This window comes from Anas platyrhynchos, chromosome 11 (genome assembly GCF_047663525.1).
Source record: "Anas platyrhynchos isolate ZD024472 breed Pekin duck chromosome 11, IASCAAS_PekinDuck_T2T, whole genome shotgun sequence".
NCBI lineage: Eukaryota > Metazoa > Chordata > Aves > Anseriformes > Anatidae > Anas > Anas platyrhynchos.
The window spans coordinates 7055931-7075620 of NC_092597.1; the positions used below are offsets into that span (position 1 = coordinate 7055931).

At 40.3% G+C, this 19690-nt stretch overlaps 1 protein-coding gene across 9 annotated transcripts in view; it reads right to left on the reverse strand.

Annotated features, from left to right (window-relative positions):
* ZNF280D (zinc finger protein 280D) overlaps positions 1 to 13629 on the reverse strand; it is a 51573-nt gene extending 37944 nt beyond the window's left edge. For 3 of the 9 annotated variants that reach the window (XM_072043518.1, XM_027466738.3, XM_072043514.1), the window contains exons 1-5: positions 13487 to 13629; positions 8168 to 8313; positions 7447 to 7531; positions 4261 to 4326; positions 3775 to 4145 (exon numbers count right to left, since the gene is read on the reverse strand). In XM_072043518.1, the coding sequence (XP_071899619.1) occupies positions 3775 to 4145; positions 4261 to 4326; positions 7447 to 7531; positions 8168 to 8230 (585 nt within the window). In that variant the 5' untranslated portion in view covers positions 8231 to 8313; positions 13487 to 13629. Of the gene's footprint in view, positions 1 to 3774; positions 4146 to 4239; positions 4327 to 5146; positions 5285 to 7446; positions 7532 to 8167; positions 8314 to 13486 lie in introns of those variants that run through there. The other 6 variants (XM_072043520.1, XM_072043515.1, XM_072043519.1 and 3 more) reach the window with 4 other exon arrangements.
* Positions 13630 to 19690: the final 6061 nt, after the last annotated feature.

Genomic DNA, 19690 nt, shown 5'->3' on the forward strand with positions numbered 1-19690 from the left:
CAGGAGTCCTACCAGAGCAGGTTTTACCGTATCCACGATGGCTTCAGACTAGCCAGTGAAATTACAAGTGAAGCCCTTAACCTGCAAACCCCAGTTCTGAAGCAACTGATGCTCAGGTGGTAAACCTGTTGCAGGCTCCTGGGGTGGAGGACTTTGCACACCACCACTTTAAATGCGACCAATACAATACATATACACAAAATCTGCCACTCTTACTACTTTGCAGTTTGTTTTTAAGTGCTGATACAATTTTAGCTTTCTTCAATACACTAGGTATTTCGATGGCATGTGTACACCTCCCTAGTATATACGAAACTCGTCTGGTGAGCAAGAAAGTAAAAGCCTGGAAATTCAGTCTCTTTTTTTTCTCAACGTCCCCTTCTGTTTAAAACTATTCTTTTCATATAATTTGGTTCTGTTGTTTTACATACAATAAAAAAATATAAAAATATTATCATGCTTTAGAAAGCAAAAACATTTTAAATAATTAAATAGAGCAGCTTTACCGTGTCAATGAAAAAAAATCAACCAAAATTAACTAAATTAACACATTAACTAAATTAACGCATACAGGTGCTCTCACATGTAGAAAGTCTAAAACCAACAACATTATAAATGAAGTTCCGAGGGCTCAAGTAAAGAAAAAAAAAACAAAACATTGTCACTCTGTTTTTCAGAAGACTAGTAACAATTTTAGACTCCATGTGCATGTTGGGTTTCCTAACTGTAGAAACTGACACGCCAACCTGTAACCAAATCCACATAGAACTGGAATGATGCATGGTACTGGACCTTTGCTCTTTCAAAATTTAACTAGGAAGAACTGAAACCTGAATCATACTCAGGCTGAGGAATGTGCCTAGCCATTACGGGAAAGATGGACAGAAGTGGCTAGGGCTTACTGGAAGGCATTCGGAATGCTGGGTCATAGAAAATCCTCATCGCTGAGAATGAATGAGCCTTAAAGAAGAAGATAACCTTATGGTATCATGCAACAGCAGTAGCTCTGAATTAATTAGGACTGGTGTAGACAGTACCACCAAAGCCAAATTCAATTCAGAATTTCTGGAACTGATTTAAAATAGTGCAGTAACAAGAACACAAAACAGAAGAATCAGGTTGGGAAGAAACAGAAAACATGTGAATGAAAGTGTCATATAAAGCCCAAGGTAGAAAAACATTAATATAAAGCAGTGGTCCCCAGAGAAGGAAGACTAGATAACAGGGAAAAAAATACCCAAAGCTCAAGGAGCTCTTGAATGAAGACAATTCTAGCCAAGGACATGAACCAAAATAAAAGTAGCATACATATGACACTAAGAAGAGCAAATGACAGTTGTGTCAGGAGTGATATTAAAAAATACAGAACACTGCCCAAGAACCTGAACTACAGTACCTCATTAAAAATAAAAGCACAACAATCAAGCCTTCCCCCCCACCCCCAAAGTATGGTTTAATCAAGTGGCTGAACAGTACAAGGATAAGGAAACGAACTATCCTAAATAAGGCTGAAAGTGGAAATACTAATCTGAATCTGGAAGAGTTAAGTTGAAGAGATGGAAGAGTCACCTTCAGTATGTTCTAAGCAAGGAAGAAAACCACCATCAGAACAGTCTTCCTAACAGTACTCAAGAGTAACATCTTAAGAACACGCTTAGGATAAACCTAAAAAATTAAAGGGCTTGTGAAAGCCATGATCAAAATGCCAACACTGAAAAGAAACCATACAATATGAGATGGTCTCAATTGTGTAAGTTTTAAGAGGCCACAGAACATATATGCACTGGGCATCCCACAAAAGGATGCTCTGCTTTGTAAAGCACATTGATCTAACTTGGAATAAAGACAGAACAGCCTAATACATAGTTAGAGACCCTTTCCTACATCATGCACCTTGAAAGCCGCATTTCTAGCTGCGACTGCTTTACATAGGTGTATCTCTACCAGTAACAAGAACAACCTGCAGGTTTTGGCAAAGTAAAAGAAATTGTTTAAGTGAACTTCGACATTCCTGTTGCAAGCAAACTTGATAAATGAGAAAGAACTTTCAACAAAAAGAAGTGCTGTGTGTATACCATCTTTAACCTTCAGAAGAAATTTACCATCATGCGAGTTACATCCCACTTACATATACATTTTGCAGCTCAGCTTTCCTAGGTCTGCTTACTCAAAGGTTTCCTAATAAAACCATTTTAGAGGCCACTAGCAGCTTTATCTATTAAAACAGAAACACAGAATTTATATGTGAGAGAAGTATGGGAGGAAACTGTCTCATGCAACAGAGATTCTGCAAGACATCCTAACATCCTTTAGAAGGATTTGAAAAAGCATACTACATCATGAGTAAACCTTGATAAAACTCACAGACTTGGAATATGTGTATACATTAGGTGAAACAGCAGACTTTTCTGTATTAACTCAGGCTGCTTTATAAAGACAAATTTAAGAGGACTTTAGAGCCAATCTGCATGTCCTACTGACATCTGGCCTTCTAATTATATCACTGTTTTAGGCCTTCATACATGCCACGACAGACTAATTTAATTAACATGTTTCACTAGACATGCCCAAAAAGTTCTCTTTGCAAATTGTCAGTCAACTCCTGAAGACTCAACATTGGAAAGTACTAGTTCCTTCCTAACAAATCTGCCAGAGATCCAGCTATGCAGGCAACAATTCTATTGTAGTTTTTCTGAAAATCCAGCACCACCGATGATTTTGCCACAAATCATAAGAAGAATATCTAATTCTCATGTTCTATCAGCCTTATTCATACTGATTTCCTTGTTCAGTAAAAGCAGAATATATGAAGACTGAAAGATTTTCATTTATACCTAAAGACTGGCAGCTAGGACAACTGCAGGTCTGGAAATTTGCATGGATAGTGGAGATGGTGCCCACTTCATTTTAGCCTGACAGCAGCAGTTATATAGTAGTCACATTGCCTAGACATTGCCTTTTCACACCATAGTTTACCTCATGTAAACATAAAATGTCAATCTTCGCTCTCTCTCTCTCACAAGCATCCAACAGGTAAGGCAAAAAAGCCAGCATCTAACGTGACTCCCTGAAGTTCTGAGGGAATCCTGAGGTTCCCTGGCTCTCCCTGAAGATCTACAATACATGACTTGTGTACCTAATTCCCTTGGGCTTTTAAGAAAAATCAAGTATCTTGTAAGAGCCTTCCAGCTACTCACCCTACAGCTTATGGCTGCTTGCACCCCCGTTCTCATACCACAGTTTCACTACAGCTGCCAAGTGAACCAAGAAGCTACCACAACAGCATTCTCTCAAGCAGCCATACCCCAAGAGAGCCATTGTAAAAATCACATGGGAAAAGCTAAACACAAAATGCAAAATGAAATTAATTCACCAATATGAAGGATCCGTCTTTAAGAAAAGAATGCACCTCTGTAAAACTTACAGAATGGGATTTTCCATCATTTCTCCATATAAGCTAAACAAATTACCTAAACCACATCAATCTAGGCTTAAGATTTTTCATTTAATTCTGCTGTTATTAGGTAAAGCTACCATCCTTGAGCCCTGCAGCGCATTTTAAACGTACTAAGAGTTTTTAAATCAGTATTTTAAATATATATAATAATTAAGCAGAGCAAGGTTATGGTCAATGAATCCTTACAATGTACGTAACTGTAGTCAATAATTTAGTGCAGATCTTCAAATAACTCTACTAAGTGAGTCCATATGTTCCTCATTAATTTATTCAAAAGCAAACTAAGTATTTTACAGTTTAAGGGAATAAAAATTTACCTGATTGAGTATTACAGGCTGTGTTGTTACAGTAGTCACTGGCCTGGATACAGGTTGAGCCACTACAGGAACTGTGATATTTCTTGATACTGGCTGTGTCGTCACTGGAATGGTTACAGGTCTGCTAACAGGCTGTGATATTCCAGAACTTGGCCGGGGCATCTGCTGTGTTGATAAACATCCAGCAACTGGTCTCTGCAGTGTCTGTGAAGTTCCTGAAACATTCACTGGTCTAGACAATGGCTGAACTGCTACAGAGCTAGTCGTAGGTCTGGATACAGACTGAAAGACTGATGAGACAGGCATGGCACTGGGGCTGGAGGCAGATGTCGGATAATGGTGACTTTCAGGCTTGAATGTAGTAACAGTACCTGTTGCAAAGGATTCCAAAGTTATCTTTATATACTTTTGTGGTCAGACATTTCATAAGTTTTGTGGTTTTGAGTGTGTTTGTTTTTTAATTACCATATTAGGACAATATAGTACCTCTACTGGGTGCACCATTCTGTATCCCCCTTCGTGATGAGCCGAAGTTGACTCTGTTCAATATATCTGTCAAAAGTTACATTTATCTTAATTGCAGTTAAATTAATAGCTTAAGCTCTTTGCAAATTAAAAGCAGCATTCATGTCCACTAATTAAGCCAATTAGGATCTGCCTTATGAATTAGAATATTACTTCTAAAACAAATAACCTTACAACACACAATGTCATTTGTACCAGTTAAGACAAGCTCTTCTACTCTGCTTTTCTTAGTTTGGCTAGCTCACCTAAGAATCTCAGGTTTTATTTTCTTGGAGATTAAGACACAAGTAAGAGTGTAAGCAAAATAAGAACACTTCACAAAGATTTAGCTCTGCTGATTTTAAGAAATGCATTTATTCATTAATGTTTGTTGCATACATAGAAAAGAAGTTCCCCAACTCTACAACTGCTCTGCAGAAAAGGAATCATTTTCTTTAAACCAGTTACTAAACAATCACCAATCTCAAGTTCCCAGTGCCAAAGGAAATGAAGAGAGCAGCAATTACGGGAGCCATACTGGAAGTGTATTACAATCAGATTGATTTTCTTACATATCCCACACAGCAGTCTATGACCTGAGTTCTAACTTGTTGGAAAAGAGTGGAATTTCTTAGATCTAATGCTTACTCCCTAACCGGTATCAGCAATATTCCCCAACCATCTACATCTTTTTCTATGATTACAATGTATAGGCCAGAATATTACAGCAATATTGATCAAATTACAATATTCTTCTACCACCAGATTCTCAATGCATTTAATGCTACTGCCAAGTTTCTTGCTCTGACATGTGAAAATATGCATATGAAATTAGGTAAATGTTCCAAATCAGTAAGATTGAAAATACCTTTTCAAACCGGGGTCAAATTACATCAGGATCTCAAACGAGGTATTAAAACTTCTGGAAATTGTGCTTAATAACCTCAAGGCTGCTTCCACAGACAACAGCTCGTGAGTATTCAGTCCCCAGGTTGATAAATAAATCTAACAGCAGCAGAGCTCAGATCACAGCTCTCAACCTGTCACCTGCATTTAGATCATACTAATGAAAAAGCAGCTGCAAGCGACAGATTCTAACAAGTTTGCATTTTTTAAGATAGGAGAAATTTACTTCTGCAATAATACTATTTTTACTTCAAATGACGCAGTCTATGAGCAAGGATTAACTTAACTCAGGATTTACCCAAATATGTATATTTTCGTGTTTATTAACAAATCTATACCCCACATTTTAATTCCAGAGCCAAAACAAAAACCTTTGTCTACCTCCCCCTCCCCCCTATAAAAAACACAACACAACAAAAGAACAAATCAAAAACAGACAAGCAAACAAAAAAACAGCTACCCTAAAAACTTAAAAGTTATGGTTCACAAAAGATATGCAGCTCCAGGCAGTCTGATACACAGACAATTCAAATCCTAAAATATAAAGGTAGAGTTTACTATTCATAAAAACATTTCAGAAAACCAGTGTTTTGAAATAAACTAGATTCACATGACAATTGATTCTTCATAGACTTGACATGCTGTTTCCCCTCCCCCTTCAAAGTATTTAATTTTTCCAGTTTGGGTAAAACAGTACTGAACAATAACACGGTAGCATGGAGAATAACATTTTAAAGTAGCAACAAATTACAAGTTTATGTGTATGAAAAAGTAAGCAAGAAAAAATGAGCAATAACTGTAGGAGAAATAAGCAGTTGCAGGAAACAGTAAAGCAAGCAAAGTGAGAGTTACTTTTCATCCCACTCTAACTAATCCTCCAGCATGGCAGAAGAGACACTTTGCCATACGTAACACTGGGCCAGCATGTCAAGGCTGGGGCCCTTACCTATTTCCTTCCCAATTTCAACATCAGTCTATAAAAACTGATAATTGCATTGTCAGAAGAAGGTTAAAAAGATTGCTATGTATTGCAGAAGACATACCTTTCAGAAAAATTAAGAGCAATATGCACATCTCCATTTGTCATCTGATCAGACAGGGATTTTCTCAAGCAAAAACTAAATAGTAGCAGTAAGCAAAGCTGAGTTCATTGTGGCTTGCCTATCACGAACAACGATTCTGCAGACTGGAGCCTGACTACTGCCAGGACGTACTACTTACAAGCCAGAGAAGAACTGAGGTCATTCTTCCATAGCTGTTTTTGATAGTCAAGTAGGAGATTACAAAGAGAAAAGTTGGGGAAAGGGAAGGAAAAGAGAAAGTAACAAGTTATATCATAAGTGCTTTTATGTGTGTCAGGACTGAGTATGGGCAGCAGAATTAGAGGCATACATTGCAAGTCTGTATCTTTTACCAAAGTTCTTGAAGCTGCTGAATTATATCACAAACATAGCTCTCACTTCAAACACGTATTTCTATCCTTCTGACTGGGAAATAACCTTTATACTGACTGCAGTGAACCTTTGTATATTTATTGCTCCAATGTCTTGCACTTTAATAGTTCACTTTCATGATCTACTGCTAATGGCCAACAGTAATCCAGAGGTCTTTAGGCCTCCTAAAAAATAGTTAGGTTTTTTTTTTTTAATCTTTTTAGAAATTAGTAACTTCAGAAAACTTCTTAAACCAAATTTCAAGCATTCTTCCAAAGGTTCAAGAGGATGTAGACTATTTTTCAAGTATTCAAAAACATTAACCATTGAGAACTATTTTTAGGTGAGAGAGCTTTAACATCACCTTTAATGCTTCTCAAATACTTAAGACGTTATTTTCCACATTTTTAAGCTAGTGAAAGAAGTATTAAAGTAGACTTACTATCCCAGCAAGTAACAAAGTAAAACAGAGCTCAGATGCAAGATGAAGGTACTATAAATGAAAATGACTGAACAGCTAAGAAGAGCTCCAAAGTCCATGCAGCAGAGTGTGGCAAAGAGCCTAGTTTAACATTTTGCCTTGAAATTCTTTACTGCAAACAACAAACGTTCAGAAAATGACTATGAAAATCTCAGATACAAGCATAGCAGAGACAAGACAAAACCATGCAGCTGTGAACCTCCTTACCAGGCTGTCTTCTGTATTTGACGACTCGGGAATACTTAGGTAAAACCTCCTAACATTTGACTACATGATGGCCAAACACAGAGATCCAAAACTTCCATTAAATTAATTTTAATAACGAAAATTATGTTCTCCTTCACTTACCTGCCAAAGCCCAAGCACAGGAAAAACATGGAATTCTGATACATCTGCTGTCATCACAACCACCTAACCTCATTCCCTGCACTACCTGCAATCAGAGAGAACTACAGAACTTGATGAAAAAACTCAGATTTCATAGGGAGGTAATGAATTTATTAATAGAAATCTCTTACTTAGCAGACAGGCTTGTGCTATTTTCATATTAAATGATGTTCCTGTTTGTGCCTTTATTATACACACTTGGACAGTTACCACCGTTTTATCAAAATGATGTCCACATATTCTATCAACACATGAAATGAGCAGGGGAGGAGCAGGGGGTGGAAGAGGGACTGCCACATGAAGTCCTGAATTCATGCATGTTACTTTAGCAGAGACACTTCCAAGTATCTACTTAAATATTGACTATATTAAGAGCTGTTGCACGGTCTCAGCATCATCTGTACTGGACTGTAACTGTATTGTCAGTGCTAAAACCTTCAAATGTTCTTGTTTTGCCTCGAGAGATTTAAGGTTACAGGTAGAGACAGCTGTGCATTACCTGGATGTTACGACAGAATTCCCTAAAAATTCCAGTTTTCAGTGTAAGACAGCAAACTAAAGAACAGCTTTAAGATGTAGAATTTCTTAAATCTTGCTGATTTTAAAAATCTCCATTTTCAATATAAGTTGGAAGTTTTACACCTTAAAATACCTCTTTAAATTATGGAAAATGTTATCTTACATGTACTAGGTGGCTTTGAGCTTGAGATTTCTCCAACAAAGATTGGCTCATCATCATCATCATCCTCTTCCACTTCTTTCACTCTCTTCTGCCATGGTTCTAGCTCCTCTTCTTCACATTCCATAAACAATTCTGCCATCTTGAGACTAGACAGAAAAAACAACAACAAATATTCAGTACTTTTGTGGGACAAATGCTTTACTGTGAACAGAAATGACTGCACTTGACAATAATTCCCAGGTTATGGTCTCCCCCCACCACGTTCAATACAGGTTCAACATGACCTGATCTAGAATACATGTAGATCTTCAAAGATCAACATCAGAGCTACCAATCACAAATGGTTCTGTTTGCCTTTAAATAAGCCATGACATCTAACAAAGCTTTCCTCTTTCTTTTCACAACCCCTGTTAGATAATCTTAAAAGCATTTCTTAACAATTCAGGAAATAAGAACAGAGGTTATTTGGAGTATAATATACATATATGTAAAATAAATTATAATAAGACCAGTATTTTCATAAAACCAAGCGATGGCTTCAGCAATAAGCAGTATCAGAATGCCAGTAAAATTGTATTTGCTCTTCCTAAGACTTGGAGCTTCACAGACTTTGATGTCTCAGTTTTGCTTGATGACGCCAACAGTACCTCAAGCTAAGAGAGAATTTGATTGAAATTAATTAATAGTTTTGTTACGTACATGGAATTCTATTCATCACTGGACTGCTTTGACAAAAACTGGAGAACAGAACTCAAGGAACTTCTTTCATGAAGACCACAATCAATACAAGAGTATTTCTTGTCTTGTATCAGGCCCCAGCCACATAACCATTACTAATACTTCCCTTATGCTTATGGAATATTTACTTTACATAGCAAACTAGCTAAGGAAGCTGGACTTTGAAAATCATTCTATTACACAGTGATAGTTGCCTGACACTGTAACTCCCTGTACCTGGTGTGATGTCACAGCCGTAGCTCTAATAGCAATGCAAGGAAGGACAAAACAGATATTGCCTTTCAGCGGCAACATGCAGTTGAACTGACCTGTTCACACCGCAAGTAACAAACTGTTTTTACCATTACTACATATATGTTGACGAGAACAACTTTTCCCTATTATTAGTAGTAAAATAGCGATATTAACATAATTAAAGACTTTAAGGAAGTGTGCTGGGACTATTTTTTTTGTATCCTTTAATGGATGCTATAGTCTCCACACACTCAAAAGCCTTGCTGTTTTCTACAGTTGCAAGCAGATTTTTGCCCAGAGGTAGCTATGAATTCTTGAATGCAAGAGCTATTTGTACAGTTGATTTCAGAAATGTATCACAAACCCTGACTTTGGTTTTCCTTGAATACCTACAGCCCTAACACCAAACCTCTTAGTGTCAAAATTCAACTTCATCTCTAAAATCTTGATACTGTTTTTCTATTTATCAACTGTCTACACTAAATCAAGCTCAGATCTTTTAGAAACAAAGCATATGTATGATAATGTCATTAGTAACTACCAAAAAAAAAAAAAAGACTATACATATATACTTGTATATACACAAGGTGACAAAATCAAGGCTATATTCATAAACTACTACTTCTTAAACCAAACAATTCCTCTTTAACACGTCAAGGGCGTTCAGTCAACAGAGTTTTCTGTGTAATTTCCCATGATCTTCTCTTTTCCAAAAGTATATCAAGCGCAACATATATTTTAAACATTGGGTTAAGTTTCTTTTTTCAAAGTATAACTATGCAAAGTTAAGAATACTCATAATCTCTCAACAGTGTTTAAAATGGAAGTCTTCAGCACAGAGAGTGAGAAACTGTCTAATAAGAGTCAACAACTTCAGGACAGGAGCAATGAGCTGCTCTCAAAAATCACTGTGGAGCAGTCACAATCTGTGTGAATGTGGCCATGGGTGTCTGCAATCCCCATGGCTGGGGATAACATTGAACTCTTATCGATGAGGCCATCAAGGAATTTAAAGAGTTTAGAGGGAACAAAGAAGGGTGATTCAGGAGACTCCCTGCCGTCTCACGTTGCTTGTTCTCCAGCCATTACGGCATGGAAGTTGCTGGGTGTTTGTGGTTGCTGGGCAAAGCTGTTGACCAATGAATGGTGGAAAAGTACTGCTGTGGGGCGAATAGTATAAGGAGGGAGCCTGTCCTCAAGATGGGGATGCAACATGGATAATGAAGTTATGGCATCAATTAAGTAGCAGCAGTTACTGATCCTAAAAGAGCCCTGGTGTCCATGTAGCCTTTATGCCACAACAATCCTCCACCTGCTTGCAGTGAAGCATGTGAGAGGGGGGTGGGACGGCTGTGTGCCATGTCTTGAGGATAACACCAAGTTGCAGAGCTACTACTTGCTTCCTTTATCAGATCAGGATGCTGAAGTTAAACAAAGTGCTAGAAAAGAACAGGACACTAGACTAGGTTCTTGTCACAGGACAAGAAGAAGAGCATGGAGCCGATGTCCACTTCACGCAGGTAAGAAAGGCCATGTGCCAGGTCTCAGAAGGTCAGGGCCCAATCTCCTCCTTCACAGAAGGCCTTTGCTTTACTTACAGGGAGACAATGTTTGGGAGACTTCAAGGCAAAATGAAAGATCATTTTCAGGCACTTGGCTTATGGAACTGCTAACACAGATACGAACGGTGTAGGGGGTATTTTTATTTAAGAAACTTAATTTTATTTGACCTCAAAAAAGTAATCGGATACAAGATGTACTAGAGAAGATGAGAACACATACAAATTACACAGAAAACAGAATAGGCACAAACAATCTACATACTAGCACAGTTTTAACAAGATGCGTGGTAACTTCAGTTACAGCAGAATGCAGCTGATTTTTTTTATCCAAATAAAAGTAAATTTAATAACATAAGCATAGACATTTAGGTGACACCACCTAGCTGCGCTTATGAACAATTCCATTTTATGAATAAAAATGGTTTTCTCAAAAGGTGACTCAAAAAGTAGGACCGCTTTTTAAAGGCGAGTATCAAGTTATTTCACATCTTTTCTTTTATTACTATTATTATTCCAACAACAGGAATTTAAGGCAATGCTTTTACTAAGCCTAATGAGTTCCTGCCTTGTTCCTATACTCCTCCTTCAGTCATGATAGCACAGCTTCTCATAGGACTAGGACGTGAACCTATGCAGATTAAAAATAACCTGGCCTGTGAGCAGTGGAACCGGCATGACTGAGAGGTCAAAAAAATTAGTGGCCTACAGAATTACAACTGCAGTAAGGGGAAAAGGTTTGATTACAGGAGGCATGCAGGAACTGCTCAAATTGTCATCATTGACAACATCTCCATCCATCTTTAGAGTACAATCAGCTTCCAAGTTTTCATCTTTTTAAACTTGATTAAAGCAGAACCTGCATGCCAGGAATCCTTCTAGCAGTTGCTCTAAAAGCCAGCAACAACAGTGACTTCTTTTCTTCCCCCACTCTCCACAAATATTTTCCAGCGGAGGTGCAGACTCCATTGTAACAAAGGTAAACCCACTGGCAACAACCTTTACTTACCCTATTTCTTTTTAATGCGTATAAACACAAATACACATTTACACACATATCTACTCAGAAGTAGTCCACAGATCTGAGGCAGGTCCAAAACTCCAAAGGAACGCTACATAAATAATCAAAAAACCTGTTTAAAAGAGCATTCTAACCTAAAAAGTGTCAGAAAGTGTCTCCCTGCAGGGCAGGGTCAGGCTGGGTGTTAGGAAAAGGCTCTTTATTGAGTGGGTGGCCAGGCACTGGGACAGACTCCCCAGGGCAGTGGTCATGGCACCAAGCCTGTAGGAGCTCAAGAAAAGTCTGGGCAATGCTCTCAGACACATGGTCTGATTTTGGGGTGGTTCTGCGTGGACTCAGGAATTGGACTTGATCCCTTCCAGCTTGGGCTATTTTGTGATTCTATGAAAATTGTGAACAAACTCTTTAAAAAATTTTTAAAGTGTTGTTAGAATAATATCAAAGGATTGCTTAAAAAAGCAACAGCAGTTTTTACTATTGAGATTTACAATTGCTTATTTACAGGGAAACAAGAGAAGCGATACAAACATTACTAAATGTAACAAGACTGACAGCTGAAGCAAAACCCACAGAAAGCAATCTGTCCAAGTGCACCTTACAGACACTCAGATCAATTCTATGGAAAATCATGGCAAATACAGCTGCGGTGAGATTTAAAGTTACTGAAAACCCATTTACTTCTTCAGATGCAGTTCACTTGTTCCACACTTAGGGTCCACACTCAATGTTTCCAATGGTTGATACTTTGGACTGGCTTAAAGTAACTGAAACCAAACCACTGGTGTGAGGTTGGTAGTATACTTCAGGAGTGAGGGTGTTTACATTAGCCAGAAAGTTTCCAGACTAGCCTTGCTTGTCACCTCCTCCTGACAATTATCAGGGAATGATTCACCCATCGGTCCTTTGAACTTCCAGTTCTAACAGGGAAGTCGTGTTGTTTCAAACACAGCCCTCATGGTGAGCACCTACAGGGCGTTTTTCAGCCAGCCCCCCCCGGCCCGTCACTGTGCCCGGTGGGAGCTGCAGAGGCGCGTGCAGCGTGCAGCTTGGCGAGGCCGGCGAGCAATGGCATTTCAAATGGGCGCTGCGTTTGTTTCAGCAGCGAAGAAACAATGACGAAGTGGAAGCTGAACCTGGAAAGTTTTAAAAAGCCGAAGCACGAACCAACTCCCCTCAGGAAATAAAGAAAAAAAAGGGGGGGGGGGGGGTTAAGAGCAGAGCAAAACCCAAGGAGCCAACGCTGCCCTGCGTGCCGGGAGCTGCCGTAAGCTCCGCCTAGGGAAGGGCACCGCTGCCTCGGCAGCCAAGCCCCCAGTTCCCACCCCCGAGCCGGGCCGGCTGCGAGGCGGCGGGAGGGAGCCAGGGAGGGCGCCGAGGCCCGAGGGCAGCCGAGCGGCGACCGCTCCGCTCCGCCCGGGAGCCGCCTCAGGGCCGGGCCCAGGCCTGCGGGCCGCAGCCGGAGGGGAGGAGGAGGAGGCCCGGCGCCCGCCGCCCAGCCCGGGGGCCCCGTGCGGGCGGAGCGAGCCCTCCCCGCGACGCCCCCGCGGGCAGACCCCCGGCACCCGGCCGGGAGAAGCCCTCGCGGCCCGGCCCCCGCGCTCCGGGCCCCGCGAGGGGGCTGCGAGGCCGCGCTGCGACCTAAGATGGCGCCGGCCCGGCCCGGCCCGCGACGAGCCCCCCGCGGCCCGCAGCGCAGCGGCACCAGGGCCGCCCCCGGGGGCTGAGGGGCACGGCGGGCGGGCAGGGAGCGGGCTGGCTTCGGCTTACCGTGCTGCGCCTCCGGAGGGGCCGCTCCCGGGCTGGCGGGGCGGGGATGGAAGGGACGGGAAGGGAAGGGAAAGGCAAGGAGGGGGCTGGGAGGGAGGGAGGGAGGCAGCCGCGCTGGCAGCGGCTCCGCGCCTCACATCGCCGGAGCGCGGCGCCCCACCTCAGCGCCGCCGCCGCCACCGGGGGAAGGAGGCGGGGGGCGCCCGGCGCGGGGCCTGCCGGGTAGGGCGCGGGGCAGCGCCGCGGGGCGGGGCCGGGCGCCATGTGGCGGGCCTCACGTGCCGCCGCCTCACGGCCCCGCCGCCGCCCTGAGGGGAGCTGCGCCCCGCGGTACCGGTATCGGCACGCGGAGCGGGACCCAAACGGCGATAAAACAGCGTTAAAACGGCGTTACTGCGGCCCGGGGGCAGGAAATGGCGGGTTGGGGGCTGCTCACAGGGGAAGGGTGCTGCGCCCGGGGTGCCTCTGAGGGGTGTTTGCCCCGTGGGTTAAACAACGGGACCGAGTGTCAGCAGCCCGGGCCCTCACTGACGGCAGGAACTGCCTTCGGTGCCAAGGGAAGGCGCTGAGCTGCTGGGCAAGGCCTTGGCTCGACAGCGAGGCCCAAACGGCTGGAAAATGCCGGCCGGGAAGGTGGTGCAGGAAGAGCTGCGTCACTACTGCTTACCTGTGGAGAACACAACCACAAAGTAACTAAAATTCAGTTTTTCCTCATGCTTTTTGGTCAATAGAGCACTTCTATCCTGGACAGCTCAGGTATTAGTTCCAATAATCTCAACAACTCTTTAAGAATACTTCCGAGTTTAGATTTTTTTTTTTTCCTCAAAGCTTTGCTGTCCATTCTACCCTAATTAAAAATAATAATAAAAAAATAATAAAGTACAATCCTTTTTTAGAAAAATATTAAACCATTTAAGAAGAGATTGGACTGTGCACTTAGTCACATGGTCTGAACTTTTGGGTAGACCTGTGCGGTGTCAAGAGTTGGACTTGATGATCCTTAAGGGTCCCTTCCAACTCAGGATATTCTATGATTCTATGATTTCTGGTGAAGTGTAAAGGTAAATAATGGGAAAATACTTAACCAAATGTGACCTGCATCTCTCAACCTTTTCAGTCCACACTTACCTCAACTTACTGACCTCTGCCATAGCTGCTTTCAGACATGCCCACTTCATTTAGCGTAAGTTCTTTCAATTATAGGTATTTTTCAGAAGAAAAAATTGTGTGAACTTAAGCTCTAAAGATCAAATTGCTGTGTTTAGCCTGGAAAATACTGTGCTCATTTTCAGTATTATGTTTAGCTTTGAGATGTTTCCAAGGCTCTTTGGAATCTCAGAGAATGGAAGAAAAAACAATACAATATCTACTAATGAAATAATTGCTGCTTAGTAATTATGCCACTAAATCATTTGGTTATCACTGTTCAGTAAGAAAAAAATTATTAAACTGTACCATCCTGCCAAAGCCAGTATGACGGAAGACACTCAGTATTTTCAAATACAGTCAAAAAATGGCAAGTTCTGGAGATATCAGCCAAAATTACCTACTGTGGAGGAAGGCTGCATGGTATGTAAAATGAGGTACTGGTAAAGTAATACAAGGTTTTAGCAGGACTATGGTTGAAAAGTTAGAAAACTGTGAACGTATGATATACTTTAAAAGAGAAATATTGCAGAAGCTGATTACAGGGAGTGAACGTGTTTCATGCAGTTGGGCAGTACACTGTCGGCTATGGTAGTAAAGTTGAAATCTAACTACTGTGAATTACTACCTCTGAGATCTATTGGCCTGTAACCAAATTACTAAGGAGACATTCCTTTCCCAGCTGAGAGTTACTGACAGTAATATCTCATCAGTTTCTGTGTTTTGTCTCAAAGGCATTTGTGCTGGAAAGATCAATTGATGACATCCATCAGTGGTCCAGAATGCTTCAGTTGCTTGGTAGGTACATGTTAAAAAACAAACAACCCCTCCCTCTCCTCCCTCCCCCACACAAATAGAGTTGCATTTGTAAAACTGAAAACTTCATTGCTAACATGTATTGTAGATGTAGGCAACTGGAGACATTGATTCAGTCAACTCTGGCCACTGTTAGAGCCACAAGCTCAATCAAAAACCAAAATCAGCTAGATATTTGTACTTCTCTTTGCCACTGCCATTCTCGTACTTTTCCCCCAAGAAAAAAAAAAAAAAAACACTTCATAGGTTCATCCTAAATGTAGATTCCCTATGTTGCTAGTGTGGTCTGCCTCTCCCACTCTGCAGTTCTTTCTGTTCATCAGTAAACTAAACTATCATCTGTTCTGTCCCGGGGTCTGTTCCCCCACATCACTTTTCAGCAGCCACTGACATTACGTTAGTCTCATTTCGAGAAGGCACACACAAGTTTGTTAAGAAATAGCAGAAACTGGTAGCTGGAATATTAACAGCACCAGAGCGTATAACTTAATTCCTGTTTTATTACTCCTCTGACCTTATGCTGGAGGAGGTAATAGAAGGGAGGAGTACACTAAGTGAGAAATGATGAATACAATTAACAACTTCACTTTGCATATCAAGCAAAATAAGAATAATATAAAGAAGTGCTGCTTATCATGTTCAGGAATTTCAAGGCCAGAGTGTCAATTGGCTAACGGTGAGGATTCTGCAAGGGAGGCAGGCAGCAAATGGGAGCCCAAAGCATTCCTTATCAAGGGGTAATTAAAAACTAGATAACTTGTATGATTGTACTGGGATGGAGCACAATCCCATTTTTTTTTTTGTTAGGAAGAACACAACTGAAGACATTTTCTTGCAGGTTATGGTTATAAGGGAATGACATGGACAGTAGATAGGATTCTAATTGAAAAGTGTACAGAGTTACTCTGGTATTCTTTATAAGGTGGCAGTTGCTTTCAACTACTTCAGCTGAAGTGTTAAACAAAAAATCATCATATTGATTCACAGAGACTAGAAAAGCACTGGGACAGCACGTGTCTACGTCATTGATTTCTGTAGCCAAAAGGCCCAGTATAAGAGTTCCCAAGAAAGTTATCCATTTTTCTTTTATGGTAAAAAAAAATAGGGGAAAAATCCTCATACTCTATTTCATCCGGCATGTCTTTAAACAGTGCATCAACGTGCGCAAAAGCTTGATGATTGCTTGTCACTCCAGCACCATACTTTTTAAATTTTTAACCACAGCCATCCCATCCATATGTAACCAAAAGGCACACAGACTCCATCAGGGTTTTAAGCTACACAAACAATTAGGTTGAACTGCTTTGTATTCTCAGATCAAAAGAGCTAGATATGGGGATATCAGTTGATACTTTAGAAACCTCGCTGTGCAAGAATACGAAAATGTATGCTTAAGGCATATAAACCTTACCTCTTATCACGAACTCATAAAGCAAGCTCATTTTTTATTCTTCTGTAGTTACAGGCTGATTCTGAGACCCTTCAACCATGCTGGTAAGATTCACAAAATCAGATATACAATCCAAATTATATTTGGATTAAGATTGTATAAAGAAATTCCTAGAACTATTGCTATTGATATTCATCCTGGAAAATCCAATTTGTTACTAGGATGGCCTAACCAATTTCATTTGACTGAAGGAGACTACTTCCCTAACTCCCTCCACAAACAGTGGAGGTAAATGGGAGACTATCCAGAAAAGGGAATTCAGATTTCTTTTTTAATTAAAGCACCAGCAGTTGCCACCGTGCAAGCTTCTTACAAGTTTGTAGGTTTATAGATTACATAAACACAGGCATCAATTTAACTACCACCAGCACTCAAATAACTCTGCCTAGAACTCAGAGGTCAGTATCACAGCACCCCCAACAATATGTGAGGTTACCAGTTGAAGTGCAACATACAAAGAAAGTTACAGGGGATTTAACTAAGGATCCTGAATTTGCCTACATAGAAATATGAGCAGAGCACTAGGAGAGCTTAAGTTTAACCATCTTAGGAAAACAGAACTTTTAAAAATTAGAACTTCAATAGTACATCCATCAGACACTTGCATCCCTTCTGCTGATACTGAAATACCTCTTATGTAATTGTCAGCTTCAGGTTCATATTTTAAAATGAGTCCAAATACTTTCTTCACTGTCAGTTTAGTGAACAAAACCAACATTTGGTGAGAATGACTGAAGAGTGAATAAGTTTATAGTATGTTCCAAGAAGTCTTGACCAGAATCCTGAAAAAAATGTATGTTAAATTCAAGCCACATATAATCGTGCCTTGTTATTAACATCATCAAAGTTCACTTTGATGGAGTACACTAAGGAGAATGCGAGGTCCCCAACACTGAAGATTTTTAGAGCAAGTTCCAGCATGTCAGAAGCAGACTTGGTACATTAAGTGCTGCTTAACTACAGTCAAACAATACTTAATGACAACTTTTGTAAAAACAAAAACTTACTGAGTGAGGAGTCCATGTTGTGTCTGGTGTCATTGTTCAAGTGCAGTCGGGGAATCCAGGCGCAATTGCCTAGTTGCAATTTTATATGTAGGCAAAGTAGTATAGAAAATTGAGGAAGTCTTACTCATTAGCATTCAAGTTACGGGTTTGTTCAATATTATTTGTTATTCTTAGAGGCACTGCACACATACAGCAAGTACCAATCCACATGATGATGTTATTGGAGCTGCTGCCAAAATTTTATTAGAATGGATAAGTTCAGACGGGAAGCCTTTAACTAGGAATGCACAAACAGAAACGTCTACAAAACAAGCACTATTCAACACGTATGATTTACTCAAGTATTCCATAAGGTATGCTTGTATAGTTGGTTGCATTTAGCTGGCTGTGGTTTGTTGTTACAGTATCATACCTTCAGGATTTTGGCACAAGTATAAACACTAAGGGGTGTTCTGTTTATAACATGATTTTATAATGTTTGTTAGGCATATGTAACTTGTTTGTTTTTTCCTTTTTGAGACAATATGAAAAGTCTGACATGCAACCCTGAAGAAAAAAAGTTTAAATGAACAAAAAAGGAACCAATCCAAAACAAATTACAGTTTTAAGACATTCAACACACCATCACGCAGGATTAAAAAATATATATCATCTAGGAAAGTCACTGTCCCTTTAGTGCACAGGTAATTCTCCTGTCAACATTACTCGAACTCATCAGGCCAGAACACATTCTAAACTGCCTGAGATTACAAGAAATGTTGGAATCAGCTGAACTCTATTACAGTAAAAATGTCTGCAAACAGAACCATTGCTATTACAAGTCTGCTCTGTTTATTTGGATGGAAAAGAGCTATAGTGTCATAGAATCATTAGGGTTGGAAAAGACCTCCAACGTCATCTGGTCCAAGGAATATTTCTTAAAGAAAACATTCAGCTTCCAGATGTTTTTCATAGTGAACTGAGGTTAAAACGAAGTTAGTAGGTTAACAAAACAGAGTTAGTAGATGAACATTATGAAGTAAGCCTTTTATTTTTTTTTTAAAGAAATTGATTTTAGAAAATGAATACTACATATGCCTGTTTATCAATTGCAACTGTTTGTCCAGCTCTCACATCAGAGACAGAACGTACACCTTGTCTGATTCATTTTTATCATTTACCTCAAATTCAAGCCTGAATGTTTGCTACTGAGTATACTCCACATAGTAAGGAAATCCAGGTAGATAACTATTTGGCTTAACCTTTCAATCCATTTCTATTCAATTAAGTAATTCAGTAGTAAGGAACATAGTTCCATTGTGTTGATGCCAGAAATTGTTGCAATACTTGGCAGAAGCCTTAAATAGCATGAAAAGTGGCTTAATTCAACATATGCCCTAGAGACTCTTGTTGAAAAATGACACTACCGGGTAAATTTTATAGTCATATTTTCTGCTCAAGAAAAAAAAAGGTGTGTGAGACTGATGTCAGTGTATTACAGAAGTTGTCTGTTGACAGCAATTGCCAGGTCATACTGACATGAAATGCAGGAGTCCTATTACTTGATCAGTTTCTCTCCCTCTCACTTGTTCTTACAGTCTTCGTTAGAGAAAAGTGCATTGCTTTGCCAAGGTATCCGGGTTCATTAGAATATTGTGAACATATTCAGAGGCATGTGTGTTAGTTTGATATTTTCCCCCCTCTGATGCTTCCTTTTCCATTATTTGTAAAAGCTAACTTATTATGCAAAATATTAGCCATAGGCTCTCAAGAGCAAACCACATTGTTGTAGGCAGACAAAAAAAG